The following is a 23,217-nucleotide window of genomic DNA, read 5'->3' as shown; positions in this document are numbered from 1 at the left end:
CAGAGAGGGTCTCTGAGTTCGGACCCAAACATCACGCTGCTATTTTTAGCCCTGCAAGCCCAAGTCAGTTGATCTGAGCTCTGAGGCTAGCTGCTGGGGTTTTATTTTGTTTGTTTGTTTTTTGTTTTTTTCTATACTGAGGGTGTAGCTATACCCTCAGTCATTTACTGTATTGCCTTTGCTAACCTTTAGAAATTTGCACTTTCAAAGAGCTTGTTTCTTCGCCGCATCGCTTTTTTCTTAGTTGCCTCTGGATTGAAGTAATCCTCTTTACCTTTAGTAAACATGTTATTTTTAATAATTAGCAAAAATTGATCTTTTTGGGTTGACATTTGTCTTCATCTCAGAACATGGCTGCTGTTATTTCTGGTAACTGCTATAGTAGTTTTGATTATTGCAGCCTATTCTAGATAACTTATTAACAAAGGTTAGAGATTGAACTAAAGCTGTCTCAGTAGTGTTTGGAAAGTATTAGAACACATAAAACATATTTTTCTGGCTTGTATGGATTTTTATGGGAAGTAGATTGTAGTTCTGGAACCCATAGCTTGCATAGGCTTTTGCTTCCTCTCTATCATCATCATTTCTGCCTGCTGCCTGCACCTTGCCTGTTCAGCTTCCTAAGATGATTTTAGCTTCTGACTGTCTCCCTTCCGCCTCTCTCTACTCTTCTTTGATCACTTCTGAAATGACACTTAACTGCTGTTCTGATGGTATTCTTTTTTTCATTGCTAGATCAGCTCTTACTTTCTACTATGGTTGCTCGTCATTCATCATTACAAGAGCAAGTGCTCGGGGCTTCTGTTGACTTACTCTTGTGATTGATTGGGTGACACACTCTTGACATTTGGTTGTAGTTTTTGACCTTTCAAATCAGATATTTTATTTATATGTAATTTTCTAGTTTTTACTTCTTTAATAATTTGGGAGTAGTATTTCAGTTATCTTTCACATTTTTAAAAAAGCATTGAAAAAGCTGTATTTAGCTATCTTGAAATTTTATTTTTGGATGTGGTCCTTTTGCATTCATGTTGAACTTAAATAATATACCTAGAAATAAGAGGAATGATTAAATGCTCTGTTGCAATTTATAGCTTTTCCTGGCTATAAGAGCATTCTAAAATGCACTATAAAATATTTCTAGTTGGCAGCATTGTAAATTGGTAGAAAATGTGGACTAAAGCATCTAAAAATAAATCTTACAAATTTCTTTTAGCTAATGAATAAAATTTGAGAAATACATCTTGTAAAAGCAATCATAAAATAAACCCTAGATTTTAGAAGAATTTGAACATTGGAAGTCCTAATTTCTATCATTATTTAGTGTTCTTTTTTAACATATAGCCCCAATCCTGAAAACACTTACTGTACGTTGACATGCTTAACTGTAAGCATCTGAGTAGTCCTATTGACTACTGACCCACTATTGACTACTGCTTAACTGAAAGCACCTGAGTAGTCCTATTGACCCAATGTCCAGTGGGACCATTCACTTGCTTAACTTTTAAGTCCAAGCATTAGTTTTTTCAGGATTGGGGCCTATACTTGCAATAGTCAGAGTCTGTGGAACGAACTCACACAGGAGCAAAGGACCACCAAAGACCTCACCACCTTCTTCTCCAGCGGAAGCATGTTTTTTAAAAAAAAAAGAAAACCACTACATTTGCATACACAAATCTTCTCTTTGGAAAAGAATGAAAGAGAGAGACCCACACGTGACAGTGTTAGTCCTGTTGCTTAGTGCCCTACTGGAAGGTACTCAGCTGCTGCAGTGATGAGAGCAGTACAAGAACCTGTATAGAATGAAGCAGATCTTATTTAATGTCACCTTTAGCGTATAACACTGTATATTATATACAGGATATTTATGCTGGTGTTTAAAACCAAATTAGAGGATAAGATAGTGTTTGATGTCGGAGATCTCACTTTTACTTTGTTCTGTATAACTGCTTTTTGTGAAACTCAGTCCTTTTAAAGTGACTGGTTAGAATATGTAACAAAGGGTTTCCTGTTTAGATGAGAGATCTCCGGATGCGCAGTATGTGGATTTGCTGCTGAATCCAGAACGTTACACTGGATACAAAGGGGCCTCTGCATGGAGAGTGTGGAACAGCATCTATGAAGAAAACTGCTTCAAGTAACTGGGGAGGGAGGAAAATGCACTTTATACTTTGAACAGTAACATTTCTTCAAAATACAAAAATCATTTATTTTTTAACTTTTTTTCAGGCCTCGATCTGTCTATCGTCCTTTAAATCCATTGGCACCCAGCAGGGGTGGGTCTCTTAACTATTTTGTACTTATTAAAACACTTTCAAAAGCATTTCAACTCACCTTAATGAATTTTCTAGTCCAAATTATACAAATAATATCCTACGCTGTAGTACTATCTGTTGTCCACTCAGTGTCATATAAAGTGACAAAAACTAGATCATGAAATATAAAGAAATTGACCCTAATATACCAAAAACTTAATTAGCTAAAATTAGTGCTCTGATCCTGTTAAATTGCACACATGCTTAATCTTATGCATGTCAATCTCATTAAAGTCATTGGGACTACTTGTGTGCAAATTAAAGCACATCTATAAGTGTTTACAAGATCAAGGTCAAAATCCCATACTAAGATGGGTGGGAGTTAGAAAAACCTTACAGCAGTATCTTCAAAATTCATATCTTGAATCTGATTTATTTTCCTCAAGCATCTAATTTTGTCACTTCAGTATGTTTATTGGCTAATACAATGCACAGTAACAACTTTTCTTTCATAGTCAAGTTAGTAATAAGTAATGAGTTTTCTTGAAGTAGTATCATTTCACTACTATACAAAGTGGGATCCACTGGAAAGATTTACCTTAAAGATGAAAGTTTGAAAAGCAGTGTTAAGTAGGCATACTTTATGCTAATAGAATTTTGATGTTAAAATTCTAAATGAAAATAAGTTAGTTTTTATTTTCTCAGTGAATCTAAATTGAAGTCTTCAGTTTCTGTACTGATGGTTGCCTAGTTCCCATAACAATGAAATATTAATGTAAATAAATTCATTCAAAAAGAAACCCTGCGTGTTGGAAATGAAGGAAGACTCATTTAGCATAGATGAGGACTATCGGCAAAATTGTAACCAGTCTTTGTTTTTAAATGTCACTATTGAAATCAGTTAATTCAGTCTAAAAAATAACACAATATAGCCCTATATCTTATATGCATGAACATAGGCAGAGTCTCTGTTGTTACTCCCTAATACTTCCTTCTGTGTTTTTTTAATTTGTCTAATTAAAAACTTAAATATTGACCTCCTAGCTCGGTGATATTGATATTAACTGTTGGCAGGCAGTTAAGTATATTTGAATATTGTACTGTACTAATTATATTTAAAATGTTAAGTGTGTTTTATAATGTAACATGCACAGGAGTGAACAGTTCACTGATTATAAGACCAAGAAAGGACCATTAGACATTTATCCAAACCTTCTGCATAACACAGGCCATAGGTCTTCATTCAGTAATTTCTGCACCAAGCCCATAACTTCTGTTTGACCTACAGCATATCTTCTGTGTAAAAGAAAAGCCATTTGTAAGATTCCTGACATGAACTGAAGAAGCATTTCTTGCATCTTTAAATATCTGTATAGCAGGGTACATGTGTCATTTCCCATACAGAGTGGAAAAGGTTTTTTTCTAATGTTCCTAGATCTTTATTTACAACTTTTTTCTTTTTTTCCAGGGGAGGATGATGGTAAGTCTGATTTAATACATTCTCCATACTAGTTAAATATATAGTGGGAGTTACTTCGGTAATTGTGATTGTTTACTTGTTGCGTAAACTTCTTTTGGATGGAGAGGAAGAAATAATTTTTACTCTTTTTACCAGTGGGGGAAAAAAAAAGAGGCAAAATAGTTGCCCTAATTATATAGTTCACTTGTCTGTCTTTTTCCCATAAGAATATTTATGGTCTTGCTGCTGGAATACATGAATAGCAAGAAGAGTAAAGGTGAAAAAATGAAAGAGGGTCTGGGAAGGTTTTTACAAGACATGGGGTGGAAGTCTTTTGGGCCTGAATTGTGCAGGGCTTTGCGTTTCTCCTCTTTTCCATTGATGGCAGATGTAATCTTTTTATTTGATAAAGGAAAAGAACAACTTTTTTTTACCTGGATAGTTTCTTTATATATAGTCAGGGTGTTTTATCCCCCTTTTTTTCCCCCATTGTAGTCTGTGTATGATAAGAAATGCTTTGATTGCTGTTTTCTAAAAAGATCTAGGGGTCATTGTGGACAGCTCAGTGAAAACCTGCACAGTTGCAGTCAAAGCAAACAAGATTTTCAACTATCAAGAAAGGGTTAGAAAATGTTGAAAATATGCTGTTGTATAAATCAGTGGTTACGCTGTTAGCCTGAACACTTTCATTACTTTTGATCACCCCATCTCAAAAATTATATAGTAGAAATAGCAATGTTCCAGAGGATATCACTGAATATTATTAAAGGCATGGGAAGACTTTCATGTTAGGAAAGATTAAAAAGAGTAAGAAAATTTAGTTTGCAAAGGAGACGAGGAGTCATTATTGTGTGTGAAATAATGAGTGGTGTAGGCTGGTCAAAAATAAGAATCTTCCTTGAAAATTTTTGGAAGAAACAAGAATTTTTTTAATTTCATAGAAATCTTAATTTTTTCACTAATAAAATGAAAAATTTGTTGAGAATATAAACAGATTTTGAGGTTTCAGGTTTGGGTCCTCCCCTCTTTCTATTTCCATTTTTTTCTAGTGGAAAAGTGAGTGAAAAAGGAAAAGAGAAGGGGAACTGATTAATTTTTTTCCATTTGATGGAAAAAAAATTATTTTTTTAAGATATGAAAACTTTCCACAGAATTTTCATATAGTTCAAAAAGCCATTTTTAGTGCAAGTTCTATCCATAAAAAATGCCTTTTGAACAGATTTGAACAGTTCTGACCAGCTTTATGAATGATATCGTGTAGGTCATTTAATCGCTTGACGGCCCTAGTTTCTACTTAAAGGATGTTAATATGTACAAATGAATGCTGATGGATTTAACTATGTATTTTTGTGTTTTCAGGAGAATCTTTCTACACATGGCTAGAAGGTAAAAGAAAAGTTGATATAATGATGCCTAAAATTAATGTTAATTGCATTAGAAAGAACAGATACCAGTAGTGTTCCTCAATTTCTTATCCCTACTCACTGTCAGTCATATTTGGTTGGTGCCTGGAGTGAGTGTACATCTTCATCCCAAAGCCAGTAATTGTTTGTTAGTGGATCAGTTATTGTAGTATGTGTAAGAGATTTTGTACCCTTATGTTGACATTCTACACTGCTAGAACACTGGTATTCACTTTCCAAGTCTAATTATCCATGATATATGAGAGAGTTGTCTCTAAGCAATAGGGTTTTGTACTGTAGACAAAACTGTCCTCATGCATGTTTTAGAAAATCTAGGTGATTGTATATTATGTTCATTTGATCTACACGAAGATTTATGAATATCTTTTCTTTATGAACCTACATATGGTGTGTGAAATAAAGAGTTTTTGGTAGTGTAGTTTTTTAAAAGTATTTAGAGTGAGCTAAATTGGACTTGAAATCAGGGTAAATTAGCCTCCTGAAATTATTCAAGCAATCATACTCAGAATGCATTCTTTTTATGCAGAGAGATTTTTGTGCAATAAAAGTACTTTAAGAGGCATTCAAAGACTTGGAGACCTCCTCTTTTGTTCAGTTGCCTTGTTATTGTAAATGCTCACCATTTAGCTACTCATGACTCCCAATTTTTAGAATCTAAAATGAAGAAGTAGACAAAGAAATTGCTAGGATCTTTATTAGGACTAATTGTCAGATGTTTTAGAAAGCAGGGGTGGCTGAACCGCTCATTTATACAAGCAGAATCGGTTTTAAGACCGAGAAAAAAACAGTTAGCAGCAAAAAGCAATTTTTTACCTTTTAATTGCCTTAAAATGCCAAGCAGGTTTAATACCTATAGCAACCAAAGGTATCCTAGAGGTGTGGAAAGGAATATTTTGTTAATTGGAGCAAGAAAACATCATTAAGCCTTTTAAGCAGCTAACTTTGTTCTGAATAAAGCATTTACTGCTGCTGTTAGCAGCTGTAACAGCTACTAGCATGGGAAAGCATAATATCAGCTCTTTAAAATAAAATAATATGGCGGTAAAGGAGACCAGACCTCCTAAAAGGCAGTTACTTCAGTTTGGCAATAGGACCATTTTACCCAGAATCTCTTGGAAAATATGTAGTAAGTGTTTGTCCTCTCAGTGGGGTAAAGTGCACTTGGGGTGGAGGGAAGGTGATTTTTAAAGTGCATTAAGATGTTGAGCATTAATGGATCAGTGTAGACCCTGTTGCTGTGCACTAAAAGTTGCCTAGTGCATTTCAATGTAGTGCCGTAGTACTACATTGAAGTGCACTAGGGAACTTTTAATGTGCAACAGCAGAGTTGACATAGACCAATTCATGTGAAACACGTTACTGCACTTTAAAAATCACAATCCCCTCCTGCACATTACCCCGCTGTGTAGACAGAATCTCTACATTTGGAAGTAGCATACGTATCAGTTTTCTCTCTCTACACCGGGGGCAACACTGCTTCTTGACTTCAGAAAATATGGTTTCTAGTTAACTTGACCTTAACAGATTCTCTCCTAGTCCCCTTCTTCCATAAGTGACTCCATGTCCTTTTACTTACAGCCCTTTATTCCTGTGTTGTCCTCCCATTTCTTGTCATGCAACCTCCACTGTCATCTTCAAATGCTTCCTCAAAGACTTGTTCTGGTTTGCCTTCCACTGAAGACTCCCACTTTCCCTTTAATTTGCCCTTTAATTTGATTTTGCTCCCTCAAATATCATCAGTATGTTGTTTCAGTTTTCGAATACTTGCACTAAACAATATCTTTTGGGTCTTCAGCCCTCTGAGTTGCTATAGCACTTTTCAGTTAAACCACCTCATGGGTGGTGTCAGTGATCATGTCCTTAAGGGTCTGGACATATGCCTGGATCATCACCTTTTTTGTGATGAAATTGTTTTGTGGCTGCTGGTGCTCTTTATGTTCTCCTCATTGCCTCCCCTTTCTACTTCCCCAGGAAATTGCTTTCCGTCTTGTTTTTTTCTGCCTCTTTTGTTCTCAGTTTTATCTTAACTATCTTGATATTTAAGTTGTATCATAGTTAAGCAGAAGCCTTGAGGTCTTCCACTGCCACTATTAAGTTTCATTTATCTTGGCCAGTTTTGTCCAAGTATTTGTTTTATTCTTGCCATTTTTTGTGCATTTATGCCTGCAACCAAAAAGAACAATCTTAGCAGATTCAAATGCTGCCTTCAAATTTGACCATAAAATATCAGTTGCAGATAGCAGTGACCATTAGGTTGGGATACCTTGTTTGTTTGGTTTTTGTGTGTGTGTGTGTTGGGGGGGGGTAGTTTTTATTTTTGTTTTACTTTCTGGATGGTCACTAGTACAATTGTCTCCCTAGCTGTAGAGGCCAAAGTAGATTATTTCAAATCTGTTTTACCCAAACTACATAAACATGACTTTTTTTTTTTGCGTGGAGATTTGTTCTGATTTTTTTTTACCAAATACTTAACTGCTCCTTTCTTTTTAACGTGTGCTGACAAAAGCCTTCCGGTAATGAACAAGTGTGCCTGTTATGGAGGGGCGGGGGGCAGGTGAGTGAGACGGTAGACTTAAGATATAAACTCTTCCCACTGAAAGCAATAGGAATTTTTTTAAAGTGGCATTTTCCTTAATTCTAAGTCCAACACTAAAAGTTAAACAATGCAAATTTTGCATCACATTTTCAGTGAACATTTTTTTTATCTTAATGATATTTTTAATAATCAATGCTTTTTCTAACCAGGTCTTTGTCTGGAGAAAAGAGTATTCTATAAACTCATTTCTGGACTTCATGTTAGCATCAACTTACATCTGTGTGCAAACTATCTTCTTGAAGGTAATTTATATTTTTATGTAAGAGCCTTGAAAATGTGTCTCATCTTATATGGCCATTGGGAATAGTTGTTTGTCCTGTCTGTTTGTATATATATTAAGCCTATTAAATGTGTGTATGTAAACACAGTTTGTCTATGTATTTGTACAGTAGTTGTTTGTCTTTACTGAAAATTATCTTTCTGTTCTCTGCTTAGAAACCTGGGGGAAGCCTCGTTGGGGACACAATGTCAAGGAGTTTATTCATCGCTTTGACCCTATTGAAACAAAAGGAGAAGGACCAAGGAGGCTAAAGAATTTATATTTCTTATATTTGATTGAGCTGCGTGCTTTGTCAAAAGTTGCACCATACTTCGAGCGTTCATTTGTAGACCTTTACACTGGAAATGTCCAAGAGGATGCTGAATCTAAAACCCTCTTGCTAGACATCTTCAGAGATACAAAGTGAGACATTAGATTTTGTATTGCTATTTCAGCCATCTTCTAGGAACAGAGGTGACTTTTGGATGGATAGAAGGTTTGGAAAAGCTGGATAAAGAAAATGATGGTGGGGAAGAGAATGAGGAGACAAGTTGGAAGGGTGCATTGGAAAGGAGGAGGGGCCAAAAAACAGGAGAAGAAGGAAACATTTCTTGTTAGAGCCATTAAGAAATATTTTAAAACATCCAACCCTCATTTTCCCAGGTGTTCAAAATAGATTTCTTGCCATTTAATATAAAATATTAGTAAAATGTAGCATCTAACTTTAGCAGAGATCCTGCTGCTAAACCAGTTTTTACAAGTAGATTATCCCGTTGCTCAATTTCCTCTCCTCTTGTATGTCTGCTACTTGGGAGTCCCCACAACCAACTCATATTTAGCATCCCTTTGACTAGACTTTGTTGTAGGTCACCTCATTTCCCCTCTTCTACTGTGTGACTCAGTCAGCCTTCTGGTTCGTTTTGCACTAGAAAAACTCAGATAGTTATTCATGTCCTAAATCATAACAAAACTAAGTAACTTTTAGGCTGCAAGAAGAACACTAAGAGGATCTATGGGAGAAAGGGGTCTTGATTAGTGGGCAGAGGGGAGCAAAGAGAAATCTCTGCAAAACAAATAAACTGCTTCAAATAAGGTAGTGTTAAATTTATAAAATGGGTACCGTATACGGCAATCCCAAGAAATTGTTTTGTATGGACTGAGAGTTCAAAAAAGTTGACTTTTTAATAATGCTCTTTTTATAATCCTGAGGTACTTTTGGCTTTATGTTAATGCAGATTAATACACACCTCAGACATGGCAGAGGATTGGGTTTTTTTGACTTTGTGGTTTACTGTGCTTATAGTGTGTGTTTGCATTAATCAGCACTGCCGCACAGGCTATCGTGACTTGTCTTCGATGAACCAGAGCAGAAACTTCCAAGTAATTGTAAAATAGTTAGTAGAGTTATACTGTAAACTTGGATGATAAATTGTAGTGTGTGCTGATTTTCTTTACAATTTTTTGTTTGAGCAGATCCTTTCCAATGCACTTTGATGAAAAGTCCATGTTTGCAGGAGATAAAAAAGGGGCCAAGTCGTTAAAGGTAAAGTCCTAAACACATCCCTAATGTACATTTTTTTTGAATGATTAAAACCCAGAATATGATGTACTTACACAATAGAACCACTTTTAATAAACCTTCACAGCAGTGTACCTAGGGTGGATGCAGGGAAGGGACAATGAGAATAGCATTGTGTTTTGGACCTTGTAAAAGAAACTTAGTAACCTATAACAAATTGACCTAATTTCATCTGCTTGGCAATAAAGAAGATTGCGTGACAAATCCAAAAATGACCATTAAGGCTGCTTACGAGTTGCTTTTCTCTTGTATCCTCAGCCTGGCAGATTGAAATCTGTACTGGAGTGCATTGTTCTGCCACTGTTACTATGGCAAGACAAATTCATGGAATCAGTCTTCGTGATAGAAGCAGTATTGTTTTTAAATAGATTGTTTCCCACGAAGCTTCATCTTATCCTTTAACAAGGTGGGGAGGTGTAATGCAGTTCCAAACAAGCTTGAGTAAGAATTTTACATGAGGAAACCTTGATTCGTAGAGGCAGATAGTTAATCTTAAAGCACTCCATCCATGTGATCAACATTTTTCATTATTGCATGGTCTTTTGTTCAGATTCAGAAACTTGGATCACTGAATTAGTAAATAGTAAAGGTGCAAATCTGTTCTTCATATCATTGTTTCATTTGTAGTGTAGTAATTTTATTTATATTACAGGGGTTGCCGACGAAACTATTAGCATTGTCAGAAAATTAGTTAGGCCCAGCAGCTACTAACTAGATAAAATGCTGTGGATACATATGGATTCTATTTGTGTTCTCTCCTAATTTTGCCTCCTTAAATGAGTTGACAGGCCATCTAGTTTCACTATGATGTACAGATAGTTGCATGTTCATATTTTCTGCTAAACATCTATTTTGTAATTCTTCACAGGAAATCCATTTAGGGAATTGGAGATGGTATGCCTAATCTTGTTTTTTCCCATCTCCTTTGGTGGAAAACATTACTCAGTAATTACACTTTACACAGACACAGACACGACCTCCCACATCTGAATACTCACTAGGATGTTGTGTTTGGGGCCCACCTTACTGAGTCATGTGTACTCTTTCAGACTCTTGAACCTGAACAGAATACAGGCAACTGTCACTGGCTGGTATCTCTAGGGACACCCTCAGGCTGCAGATCCTCTGCTGGGACCTTTGTGGTCCAACTGCCTTGTCCCAGGGACTGCTGATCCCTCAGACTTCTCCATAGTTTACCACACCCTCTGCTATAAATTCCAGCCACATGGGTGCTCTGAGTTTACAGTTTGTCATTAGGGACATGTGATATTGAAAGCAAACACAAACAGACTTTGCACAAGATTTTAATTTCCCAGCTTGGAGAGTTTTTTGGGCTTTGGCAAAGTCCTTTGGGGTGTCCAGGACCCTTCTGCTCAGATCATAGTTTTTCTTCAGAGTCATGTAGCCTCTCTCCTGCTCTAGGTTAGCTAGCTTTTTCTGACATTGGCTGGCCCCACAATTATTATCACAGGTCATCCTTGCCACAAAAGTATGCCCCTCTTTCTTGCTCAAAGCTTCCTGTGTCATGCTTTGTGAGTTCCTCAAGTTTATATGTCCCTTACCAACACTTGGTTTTTTCCTTCTGCTATTGAGGATTTTCCACTCTCCACTCCCTACCGAGAAGTTGGAGGAGCTAGCTAGCTTCTCCTAGCTTTAGCCAACCCATTGTCCCAAGGTGTTTCTTCCTGATGGGCAACCATTAATGTTCAATCACTGACTATTATCCCTGATCTGGCAGAGACATGCTATAGCCCCTGTTAGCAAATAAGGGAGGCAAAAAGGCATCCTTTAAAAAGTGGAAGTTAAATCCTAGTGAGAAAAATAAAAGGAGTGTATAAACTCTGGCAAATGAAGTGTAAAAATATAATTAGGAAGGCCAAAAAAGAATTTGAAGAACAGCTAGCTAAAGACTCAAAAAGTAATAGCAAAAATTTTTTTTAAGTACGTCAGAAGTAAGAAGCCTGCTAAACAACTAGTGGGGTCACTGAACGATCGAGATGCCAAAGGAGCACTCAAGGATGATAAGTCCATTGCGGAGAAACTAAATGAATTTCTTTGCATTGGTCTTCATTGCTGAAGATGTGAGGGAGGTTCCCAAACCTGAGCCATTCTTTTTAGGTGACAAATCTGAGGAACTGTCCCAGATTGAGGTGTCATTGTTAGGGGGCTTATTCCTTCACCCACTTACTTTCCTGGTCCTTCTCGCATGAACAGAGAGCAACAATACCCGAAGTCCAAAGGTGCAAACAATTCGATGTTTATTGGGGTGAGCTTCCAGCAAGCATGATTCCAGTTTCCTTCCTTAGTGTCCCCCTTCCCAGCTCTGACACCACAGAGCCTTACCTGTGTCCCTGTTCCCATTCCTGCCCTTAGCTAAACATGATTCCAATTTCCCCACCCCCATTCCCTGTTCCCATTCCTCCACACACACACACTTCCTGATTGACTGCAGACTATATAGTAAAACTTGAGTTCTGCTTAGCTATACCTTAACCAATCATTTTACTGAAATTTAACTAACCAATCCTAACGTATTGTAACATGATTATTTAACCAATTATATCCCACCACCTTAATTAGTTTACACCCAGCAAAACTAATTATACAGCAGACAGAAACAATCTCAGAACCAGCAGAGATTACACAGACAAACAATAGGGAAATGGGGACTACAGTGATAGAACAAAGAAATGAGGATTTCACATCCCAGCTTTCACATCCCACTCACTTATTGATAAGTGAGTTCTTGCCAGACAGGATGCTATCAAACTAAGTTTCCTTTTACATCTTCTAGGCACTTCCCTTTCTCTGGAGGCAATAGGCATTATCAGGACAGGATTGTACTCCGAACAGCCCAATAGCACCTTATTTCAATGTGACTAGTCTGGAATGTGAGGATGTGACCGTTTGCTTCCCAGCTTATGGCTGCCTCTGTTGCTTAGCCAAAGGCCTTAGCCTAACAACAGGGCCTCAGACTGTCACAGTAAGAGAAGGTCCTTACACCGGCAGACAGTGATTTTGATTTTCTTTTATACCTCTGTAACTAGCTAAGTGATAAGAATACACCTAAATTCTTAGAGTATAGGCCTTTACAGACAGGCCTGTATATCTATATCCTAACAGCCATGAGAGGAGGTTTTGGAAGAAATTGATAAATTAAACAGTAATAAGTCACCAGGACCAGATAGTATTCACCCAAGAGTTCTCAAGGAACTCAAATGTGAAATCGCAGAACTATTAACTGTAATCTCTAAACCATCATTTAGATCAGCTTCTGTATGAAATGCCTGGAGGATAGCTAATGTGACGCCAATTTTTAAAGAGGCTCCAGAGTTGATCCCAGCAATTAGAGGCTGGTAAACCTGACTTCAGTACTGGGCAAACTGGTTGAAACTATAAGAACAAAATTGTCAGGCTCATAGATGAACATAATACGTTGAGGAAGAGTCGACATGGTTTTTGTAAAGGGAAATCTTGCCTCACCAAACTACTAGAATTCTTTGAGGAGGTCAACAAGCATGTGAACAAGGATGATCCAGTGGATTTAGTGTACTTAGATTTTCAGAAAGCCTTTGACAAGGTCCCTCACCAAAGGCTCTTAAGCAAAGTAAGCTGTCATGGGCTAAGAGAGAAGGTCCTCTCATGGATTGGTAACTGGTTAAGATAGGAAACAAAGTATAGGAGTAAATGGTCTGTTTTCAGAATAGAGAGAGGTAAATAGTGGTGTCCCCAAGGGGTCTGTACTTGGACCAGTCCTATTCAATATATTCATAAATGATCTGGAAAAAGGGGTAAACAGTGAGGTGGCAAAGTTTGCAGACGGTACAAAATTGCTCAAGATAGTTAAGTCCCAGACAGAGAAGAGCTACAAAAGGATCTCTCAAAACTGGGTGACTGGGCAACAAAATGGCAGATGAAATTCAGTGTCGATTAAATGCAAAGTAACGTACCTTGGAAAACATAATCCCAACTATACATTGTAAAATCATGGGGTCTAAATTGGCTGTTACTACTCAAGAAAGAGATCTTGGGGTCATTATGGATTGTTCTCTGAAAACATCCACTCAATGTGCAGCAACAGTCAAAAAAACGAAGAGAATGTTGGGAATCATTAAGAAATAATAAGATAATCAGACAGAAAATGTCATATTGCCTCGATATAAATCCATGGTACACCACTTCTTGAATACTGCAAGATGTATTAGAATTGGAAAAGGTTCAGAAAAGGAGAACGAAAATTATTAGGGGTATGGAATTGCTTCCGTACGAGGAGAGATTAATAAGAGTAGGACTTTTCAGTTTGGAAAGAGATGACTAAGGGAGTATATGATAGAGGTCTATAAAATCATGACTGGTGTGGAGAAAGTAAATAAGGAATGTTATTTACTCCTTCTCATAACACAAGAACTAGGGGTCACCAAATGAAATTAATAGGTAGCATGTTTAAAACGAACAAAGGAAGTATTTCTTCACACGACGCACAGTCAGCCTGTGGAACTGTTTGCCAGAGGATGTTGTTAAGGCCAAGACTATAACAGGGCTCAAAAAAGAACTAGATAAATTCATGGAGGATAGATTCATCAATGACTGTTAGCCAGGATGGGCAGGGATGGTGTCCCTAGCCTCTGTTTGCCAGAAGCTGAGAATGAGCGACAGGAAAAGGATCACTTGATGATTACCTGTTCTGTTCATTCCCTCTGGGGCACCTGATATTGGCTACTGTTGGAATACAGGATACTTGGCTAGATGGACCTTTGGTCTGACCCACTATGCCCGTTTTTACGTTCTTATGTTTACATCCACATAGAGGCATTCCACAATACAATTTCATAACTACTTCATAACATCAACCAGAATTCCATATTTTCCACAAATAGTAGATTCTCCAAATTAGTGAGCCTGCTACTTTCTAAACTGCTTAAAGCACTAGACTTTTTTTAAAAGCCTGCCTTAGTGTGAAACTTCTTTTCTGTATTTATTGCTAGGAAGAATTCAGGTTGCATTTCAAAAATATATCCCGCATAATGGATTGTGTTGGATGCGATAAATGCAGATTGTGGGGCAAACTGCAGGTACGTTGTATTTTCATAGAATCATTGAATATCAGGGTTGGAAGAGACCTCAGGAGATCATCTAGTCCAACCCCCTGCTCAAAGCAGGACTAATCCCCTTTGCTTTCCTGTGTATGCATACCTTTTTGGGAATCTGCCTTTTTATCTAGAAATTTGATGGCTGTCACTGTTTAGTTCTCTGGTATCCATGTGGTATTGCTCAAATGTTGTATAGCACTTCTTATATGTTCAAAATAAGTTCTAGAAACTATTAATATTTGCCACAGTTACTTCACTGATTAAGATGTAAATGTTCACAAAGTTATGAAACATAATTTTCAGCAAACTTCAAAAGCAAAATCCCATTAGTGATGTCTTTTATAACCATCTTAAGACACGTTTGTGTATATGTCTAATATGAAGTAAATAGATGAACCTTGCAAAATGGCCCTTGCCAACAGAAAATAGGAAGCTTTTCTGTCAAGTATAACAAATGCAGTATTTCTACTTACAAACATTCAGAAATTATGAGATTGATTTAAGAATCCTGAGACTTCAAATATTTGTGGGCATTCTGTTTGCTTTCTAGTTTCTGCATCTTTAGGGTGTCCTCCTCATTTCATGATTTCAGACTTCTCTCTGCAACCATTAGGGCTAGAACCTTTTTTAAAATGAAAGCTGAGATTCTCCTGTATTCATTAGCCTTCAGGAACTGCAGCTTTAAGAAAGAAGCCAAATGTTACAAGACTCACAATAAAACTGCAAGTGTTGATAACACTACCAATGTCTTGACTTCTGCAGATCTTAAACTTAAATTAAAAGCAGAATTTAAAGTTACTACCCCTGAGTGTTGGAAATAGTCTTAAAAATGTGAACTGAGAATAACCAATACTGTGAGAGCAATTGCTGGCATTACACCATCAGGCATGTAGGGAGCTCCACTCACCCTCCTTCAGCTCAGCAGCAGAATAAGTGGAGGAGCAAATGTAATGACCTCTGCTGAATCCTCCGGATCCCCCCCTCACTGGCTCCTCTGTGCTTCCGCTATCCTTTTTTCTCCTCATGAGAGGCCAACTTAAGCCAGGCACACACCTCTTCTGTCCTGCAGCATCCTCTTGAAACTGTCCCCAAACCACTGCCTCCTGCTCAGATCCAATGGGTCCTTATAATAGAATCATAGAATATTAGGGTTGGAAGAGACCTCAGGAGGCCATCTAGTCCAATCCCCTGCTCAAAGGCCATAGAAGTGTGTGTGTGTGGGGGGGGGGAGATAGAAGGTAACTGGCACCTTAGCACTTCAGAATCTCTAATAGCCACTTTCTACATACAAGGGAAGGAGTTAAAGCAGAAACCTCTCCCTCTTTCCCTGCAGAGGCTAAAGTAGTAACACTGAAAGTGGAGCAGCCAGGAGGTGAGGAGCCTAATGGTTTGATTGAGGGGGAGAGGTTTTTGAGGCAGCCATGAGGATGCCTGATTAGGGGAGAGGGGCTCAGGTGGCTTTAGCAACCTTGAAGAGCTGCTGCTTTGTGGTAGTAGATTTGGTTCGGCAGAGAAGAAAAATCATGAATTTGGGAGGAAGCGGCTAGGGAGAGGGAAGAACTGAAATTTGATGGTGATGGGAAGAGAATTCATTAATTTGAAGGTGAGGAGTATGTGTAAAAGAGAGAAGATGAACTTGGTGTGTAATTGGAGGAGTGTATGCACATTGTTCGGTGTGTACTGGTACATGTGGGAGCATGTCCAGGTGTTGAAGGGGAAGGCAGTGTTGCATGTAAGATGGAGTTATGCCTGAATAAGTAAATTTCTCTTGACAATTTGCAAGGGTGAACTAGACTGTTTTATTAATGGTTAAAAATGCTGAATTTCTTTTAGACTCAAGGCTTAGGAACTGCTCTAAAGATTTTATTCTCTGAAAAAGAGATTCAGAACCTTCCCGAGAATAGCCCGTCAAAAGGTTTTCAACTCACACGTCAAGAAATAGTTGCTCTCCTAAATGCATTTGGAAGGTAAGTTTACCTTTTTTTGTTTGAAGGTATCTAACAGCAGGCTGTAGATTTTAAGGTTAACTCTTGATAAAATCTGTGAAAAGAATAGGTTGAGATTACCTTTTTTGGGGAGGAGGAGAAGGGTAAGTAAGTTTATAAATATCACTAACACCTTGGTGCGAACTATTTGGAGTAGTGATGATGGCAAGTCTCAATGTTCATATTTGGATAAATACACAAGAATGAATGCGTATCGTAGCTATCAGAAACTAAGTTTAGAAACTTTGGCTTTGAATCTCTTCAACAAGCTTTATCATGAGATTTCTGATGCTTTTTCTTTCTGAGCCAGGAATACTATGAGCGCAGCTCTTCTCTCAGTAGTGATGCACTTTGGGTCCTGAATGTGCACACATGAAAAATGTGGGACAGGTGCAAAAGTGTTACCTGCATGTTAGAGAACCTTTTAAAAAAAAAAAAGCATGCTTGGTTCTAATTCAGTTTTACAAATGAGCAAAGTTTTGTGTGTGGTGCTCATTTTTTCCACATCACTATATATCTTTAGTGTAGCTGTTTCATTGGTAAAAAATTGGCAGAATTTTGCCTGTCTGGAAACAATCAGTCTAAAGTTTTATTTCATCAGTGTGAGTTACAATTTTTAAGGGTGAAAAACCTCCACTTTGTTCCTCATACTAGGCTCTGGGCAACTGAGCAAGCTTTACAGGTTTTTGGCACTCCACCCCCCCCCCCCCCTCGCTGAAACCAGTTTACGTAGGATTAAACAGCTATTGAACTTTGCTTAGCAAATTTGGTCATCTTTTAAATAAAATAATGAAGTAAGGGAATTCTTTTGAAATCCTTCTAATCTCTCACTTAAATATAGTTGTGTCAGTCTTATAAATAGGGCAGATTTTTGGAGGGAAAAGAAGTTTTACTTTTAGAATTGCTTAAAAATCTCTAGTTACTGCCCTGAAACAAACAAATGGAAGAAGAATTTGCAATATCTTTGCTATTTTCAACATATACTAATACAAAGCGGGTTTGTTTTTGTTTTACAGGCTTTCCACAAGTATAAAAGAGTTGCAGAATTTTAAACTTTTGTTACAACATACTAGGTAATGATGGTTTTTACCCATCCCAGTAGTGATGACCATTAAATGACTGCATCAAGCAAAAACAAATGGATCCTTACAGGACTTATACTACAAGCTGATTTTAAAAAAAATGAAAAAATCAGATACCAACTTGAATATTTATGTTTAAAATAGGAATGGTTATTAATTAGAAAGATATTTATGAATGAAGTATATAGTTTTTAAACACATAAATTATGCTGATCTCCTGTCAAGTTTCTCTCTGGTCATTGTTCTGTTGTATCGCCATTTTATAAACATTTTCTTTGTTTCACTGTTGTCTTTCATTCAAGGATAATTGTTTAACATTAAATTACTGTTCCTACATCTTGAATGCAATGTTGATGTGAACGAACTTGCGCTGCTTCAAACAAAAATAAGTGGTCCCCCTTTTAAATATTGGACATGAAAATATTCTAAGGGAGTAGTCACTGCTTGATTCTAGCTGTATAGAAGAAAATCCTTATTTTCTTTTTGTTTTTCTTCAGTTTTCACTTGCTTTTTTATTTCCTTGCATTGTATAACTCTAAAAAATGGGAAATTAATTAAACAGAAAATTTATTTTGTGCTGTGAGGTCCTTGGCACCTCCTTGATGCCAACTGTTTCTCACCATCCCCTTGTTTTTAAACTTCCTTGATCCACACATGCACACACTGTCATAACTGCCTTCTCGCTGACGGAATAAGGATGAACGTTATTTCTCCAGAGCCCTAACTCTGCAACCTTGGTCTACCCCATGGGGTTGTTAGTGGAGCACTGCTAGTATGAGGAGCTCTGATCAAACATGCCCTCCAGCCTCCCCTTTTTCCTCTCCTTCCCTAGAATCACAGGATCAGTCTTTAGGAATTGTTCTTTTAGCATTATAAGAAGTTAAAATATCCTACTTCTTTCTCTGTTTGGGCAGTGAAAATGCATTAAGAATGGATGCAGTTTGGAATGGACTTTAATGGGATTATGTTTGTTGAGCAGCATGAGAAGGTCAGTGCAAAAAAGACAGCTTGTTTTGATAGACTTGATTTTTTTCAAAAATACATTTTAAAATGGCAAAACATGACAATATTTAATAGTGCATACTTTTATCTATGCAATCCCTAACCATATCTTCTCCAAAAGGATATTCAACATATTTAATGAAACGGGTATATCATAGACCATCTTATGTAAATTGATTGTTAATTTGCTCCATCAGGTTCCAAAAAGTACTACTGATCAGTAGCAACCAACAGTTGTTTAAATTTAAAACTGAAGTAATAAAAGTAAATAGCATTTTTGAACAGTTTGCTTAAGCTGTAATAAATGTAGTATTTAGTGAAGTTATCTGAGTACATTATGAATGTCAGTAATGCTGGTACAGTATCTAGATATGTCTATAGCATCTTTTATTCTTAAACTTAAAATGGTCTTTACAAAATAAATAAATAAAAAGTGCTCTTAAACCTTTCTCATCCTACCAAATCTTACTCAGTGTTTTTGTTTATAAAGTGTATAGTATTCAGGGGTGAAAGTAAGTTAGAGGACTTACCGGTACGCCGGAGCCCTGAGCAGGGGGCATGGCCTCAACTGGAAGAGGCGGGGCCTTAAATCCCCAGGCCCTTTAAATCTTGATATAAAGGCCCAGGGCTCCAGCTGTGGTAGTGGCGGCTGGGAGCCCGGGGCCCTTTTAAATCACCCCTGAGCTACCAGCTGCAGAGGCGGCTGGGAACCCTGGGACTTAGGGACGATTTAAAGGGCCCAGGGCTCCAGCTGCCGCAGTGGAGCCCCAGGCCCTTTAAATCACTGAAGAGCCCTGGGGGCTCCTGGTTGCCAGTGCTACCCTGGGGCTCTGGGCTCTGGCAGAGCTTTAAAGGGCCAGGGGCTCCACTGTGGTAGTGGCTGCTGGAGCCCCAAGCCCTTTAAATCTCCGCCTGAGCCCTGCTACCTGAGCCCTGGCGTAGCGGCGGCCGGTCTCTGTCAGGGATTTAAAGGGCCCCTGGGCTCCAGCTGCCACTACCATCCCGGCCCTTTAAATCCACTCCGGAGCCCCACCACCACTACCCCAGGGCTTCAGCAGCAGGGCTCCGTTGGGGATTTAAAGTCCTGGGGGGGTAGCAGCTGCTGGAGCTCCAGGGCCATTTAAATCCCCACCAGAGCCCCCCCACCTCTACCCCAGGGCTCGGGCAGCAGGGCTCAAGCTGGGATTTAATGGGCCCGGGGGGGGGAGCACGGTGGCTGGAGCTCTGGGGCCCTTTAAATCCCCTACTGAGCCCTGCTGCCTGAGCCCTGGGGTAGCCGTAGTGGGGATTTAAAGGGCTGGGGCAGTAGCAGGGGCTGGAGCTCTGGGGCCCTTTAAATCCCCGCCAGAGCCCGGCTGCTGCTACCCCAGGGCTTCGGCAGCAGGGCTCGGGCGGGGATTTAAAGGGCTGGGGCAGTAGCAGCGGCTGAAGCTCCGGGGCCCCTTAAATCCCTGCCGCAGCCCTGCCGCTGCTACCCCAGGGCTTTAAATTGCCATCTGGGAAAGCCGGTCCCAGTACGGCACACCAGCTCTTACTGGTACACCGTACCAGGGCGTACCGGCTTACTTTCACCTCTGATAGTATTGTAACTATAGGTCATGTTAAAGTGTGTTAAATTCCATAATGTTGCCCTCTACAGTTCAGAGGGGAAAAAGCTTTGAAAGCAGCATTATGTACTGTGTTCTTCTCGTAACCTTCCCAGTCCATAAACAAAACTACTACCTTTTTCATTTGATTGAAAAGGAAATAGGCTATCCTGCTCTCCGTATTTGCTTTGGAGTCAAACTGATGAAAATTAAATGGAAAAATCATTTTGGTTGCTGTTAAATAAATTAGCATTGAAGCTGATATCTGGTCTTTATACATTACTATTTAATCGTTACATAACAATGGTATAACTCGTTAATAGACGTCTTAAGGCAGTGAGTAAACTAATGACAACCTCAAAATGTTAATGTAGGGTTTCCTTGTCCGGTAATCTAACAAGAGACTTCTTTCCTTTCTTAGCTGCCATGTTTTTAGTTCTCAGCCACTTAAGATTTAAAATATCTGTTTTTAATGACTTCTTATAGCTGACTGAGAGACACTCCATTATTTACCTTTTTTGTCATTCTCCTGGCTTTTGGGTTAATTATTAAGGGGTGGAGGAGGGTTTTAGACTCACTCCTGTGTGAGGTGGTGCACAGGTGAGATTTAATTGTATGGTTAATGGTGGGTTCAGATCCCTATGGCCTTAGATAGGCATCTGTTTAGTTATAATTTAAATCAAAATAAATTAGCTGCATAGCCCCAGGATTAGCTCCTGAAAGGATTTAAGCCTCAGTTATATTTTTCTCTCCTGCTCCCTCCTTGCTTTGTGGGGAAAGACAAATTACTAATCTTCTCGTCCTCCACCAAAGTTTGGCCAACATTTATGGACATTGGCATCACTGCTGTGTACCCACTCCATCCACTTGCTCATATGGGGTGGGGTAGGGGGTCATACAGCTGCTATTCTCCCCTCACACCCTTAGCCATAATCCACACAAGGCTAATGCAGCTGTATAAGGCAGTGGAGTTTATTTCCTCTATTCCTACATATGGCTGGGTAACCAGGGCATAATTGAACCTTAAAAGAACTCTGTATGAGACAATTCTGTGGCATTTGAGGATGGAGCTCACCTCCTCAGTAACCAAATGAAGTGAAATACTTTCCTTATTAAGAGATTTGTGTTGAAACAACTTTCCTCTGTCATGTACCTTTTTAACTGTATTTGATGTACATTCTTTGAATATGTTGCTTATGAAGTTTTGCCATGTGAATCAGATGACATATAGTTCTTTATACATTAAATTAAATTTTAACAACTTGCAGACCTGTTTCTGATATTAAAAATGAGGCAGTTGCACTGTTACTCATGAGTGTAAACTATTTTAGATTCTAGATAAATACTGACTAGTGCTGGCTTGTCAACACTGCTCTTGCCTGCCATTCACTTCAGAACAAAAATATACTTCCTAGTGTAAATGACAGAATGATTGTAATAGTTGATATAGTAACGTAATAAGGAGAAAAAAAATGCTTGAAATTTCCTTAGTCAATGGGATTTGATACCATTTAAGTGGGATAATAAAAAGATCTGGTGCAAACTGTACATGTTAAGTTAAGACACTCTTATTGAACTGAAGATCCCAGTACCTGAGATGGAGATGATATAAACTTGATAGAACTGTAACAGATATACTGACCTTTGCAAATTGTTTTGGTAAAAATGTTTTTCCCATTTCAGTCTGTTACTTGTGTTTAATATGTTGCTGTATATATATGCATGAAATGCCACACTGTGCCATGTTTTCTAGAATTGTGTTCTAATGGTTGGAAGGAAAAAACCTATCCTCCATCTGACTTTTATTGTTTTGTGCTTTTTCTGGGCAATGGTCTTTAATATGTTGTAAGTACTGTAGCCTGTTAATTTATAAGCAAAAGCATCTACAACACCTACCTGAGGACTCCACAGTACCTGAATGTTTGGTGTATCTAAAGTAATTTATGAAAATATGTAGCATGTTTACCACAATCCAAAATTCGGAGGTAGAACTGCTTGGAGGGATCCACACACATTTACAAATCTTTCTTATCTATATCAGAATCTGAAAAATGAAAATTAAATAACTCTTTCTCTGGCACACATCTTCCTATAACTTTATAGGATTATTTTCATTGAAAGTACCATTTTCTTTTCTTTAGACTTACCGTATGTTGTTTTTATTCTCTCTCCCCCACCCCCAAATTATTTCTAGTGCTGGAACTGTATAATTTAAAAACTTTAAATTACCTATTTATCTCTTATTATCCTGTCCCCAAACCCAGGGCTGTCTCTAGGGGGGTGCAGGACCTGGGAAATAGGCGCCGAGTTTCTAATCTGCCGGGGGGTCCTCCCCCTGGCTCCAGCCAGACCCCACCCCACCTTTTCCCACCTCACCTCTTCCCTGCCAGTTCTGCCCGCTCCCACGAGCGTGTTGCGCCCTCACTCCTCTCCCCTCCCACAGTACCTCCTGAAGCCGCGAAACATCTGATCCGTGGTAGGTGCTGAGAGAGAGGGGGAGGTGCTAATCGGTGAGCCCGCTGGCAAGCAGGAGGCGCTGGGGGATGGAGTAGGTTCTGGTGGGGGGGATCCTCCTCACCCCCACTGCCTGCCACTCACCTCCCCGTTAGCCTCCTCACCCCGCTCGCCCCCTGACTCCCACCTCACCTCCCCATCCGCCTCCTCATGATTTCATCCAAGCGCGGGGCCCCCCAAAGTGCAGGACCCGAGGCAGTCACCCCGATTCACCGTACCCAAGGGACGACTCTGCCCAAACCTATTAGAAGAAAATCATAGAATCATAGAATATCAGGGTTGGAAGGGACCCCTGAAGGTCATCTAGTCCAACCCCCTACTCGAAGCAGGACCAATTCCCACTTAAATCATCCCAGCCAGGGCTTTGTCAAGCCTGACCTTAAAAA

At 38.8% G+C, this 23,217-nt stretch overlaps 1 protein-coding gene across 3 annotated transcripts in view; it reads left to right on the top strand.

Annotated features, from left to right (window-relative positions):
* ERO1B (endoplasmic reticulum oxidoreductase 1 beta) overlaps positions 1–22,307 on the top strand; it is a 65,886-nt gene extending 43,579 nt beyond the window's left edge. Inside the window, exons 7-17 of one of the 3 annotated variants that reach the window (XM_084623954.1) lie at positions 2,017–2,137; positions 2,230–2,276; positions 3,724–3,735; positions 5,074–5,100; positions 7,884–7,976; positions 8,170–8,416; positions 9,467–9,536; positions 14,558–14,644; positions 16,496–16,629; positions 17,664–17,720; positions 18,644–22,307. In XM_084623954.1, the coding sequence (XP_084480080.1) occupies positions 2,017–2,137; positions 2,230–2,276; positions 3,724–3,735; positions 5,074–5,100; positions 7,884–7,976; positions 8,170–8,416; positions 9,467–9,536; positions 14,558–14,644; positions 16,496–16,629; positions 17,664–17,720; positions 18,644–18,686 (938 nt within the window). In that variant the 3' untranslated portion in view covers positions 18,687–22,307. Of the gene's footprint in view, positions 1–2,016; positions 2,138–2,229; positions 2,277–3,690; positions 3,736–5,073; positions 5,101–7,883; positions 7,977–8,169; positions 8,417–9,466; positions 9,537–14,557; positions 14,645–16,495; positions 16,630–17,663 lie in introns of all 3 variants that reach the window. The other 2 variants (XM_084623953.1, XM_084623955.1) reach the window with 2 other exon arrangements.
* The last annotated feature ends 910 nt before the right edge of the window (positions 22,308–23,217 follow it).

This window comes from Lepidochelys olivacea (assembly GCF_965140295.1).
Source record: "Lepidochelys olivacea isolate rLepOli2 genome assembly, chromosome: 3".
In the NCBI taxonomy this organism is placed as follows: domain Eukaryota; kingdom Metazoa; phylum Chordata; order Testudines; family Cheloniidae; genus Lepidochelys; species Lepidochelys olivacea.
The sequence above is the reverse complement of the archived record's forward strand: the minus strand, read 5'-3'. Positions and strand labels throughout refer to the sequence as shown.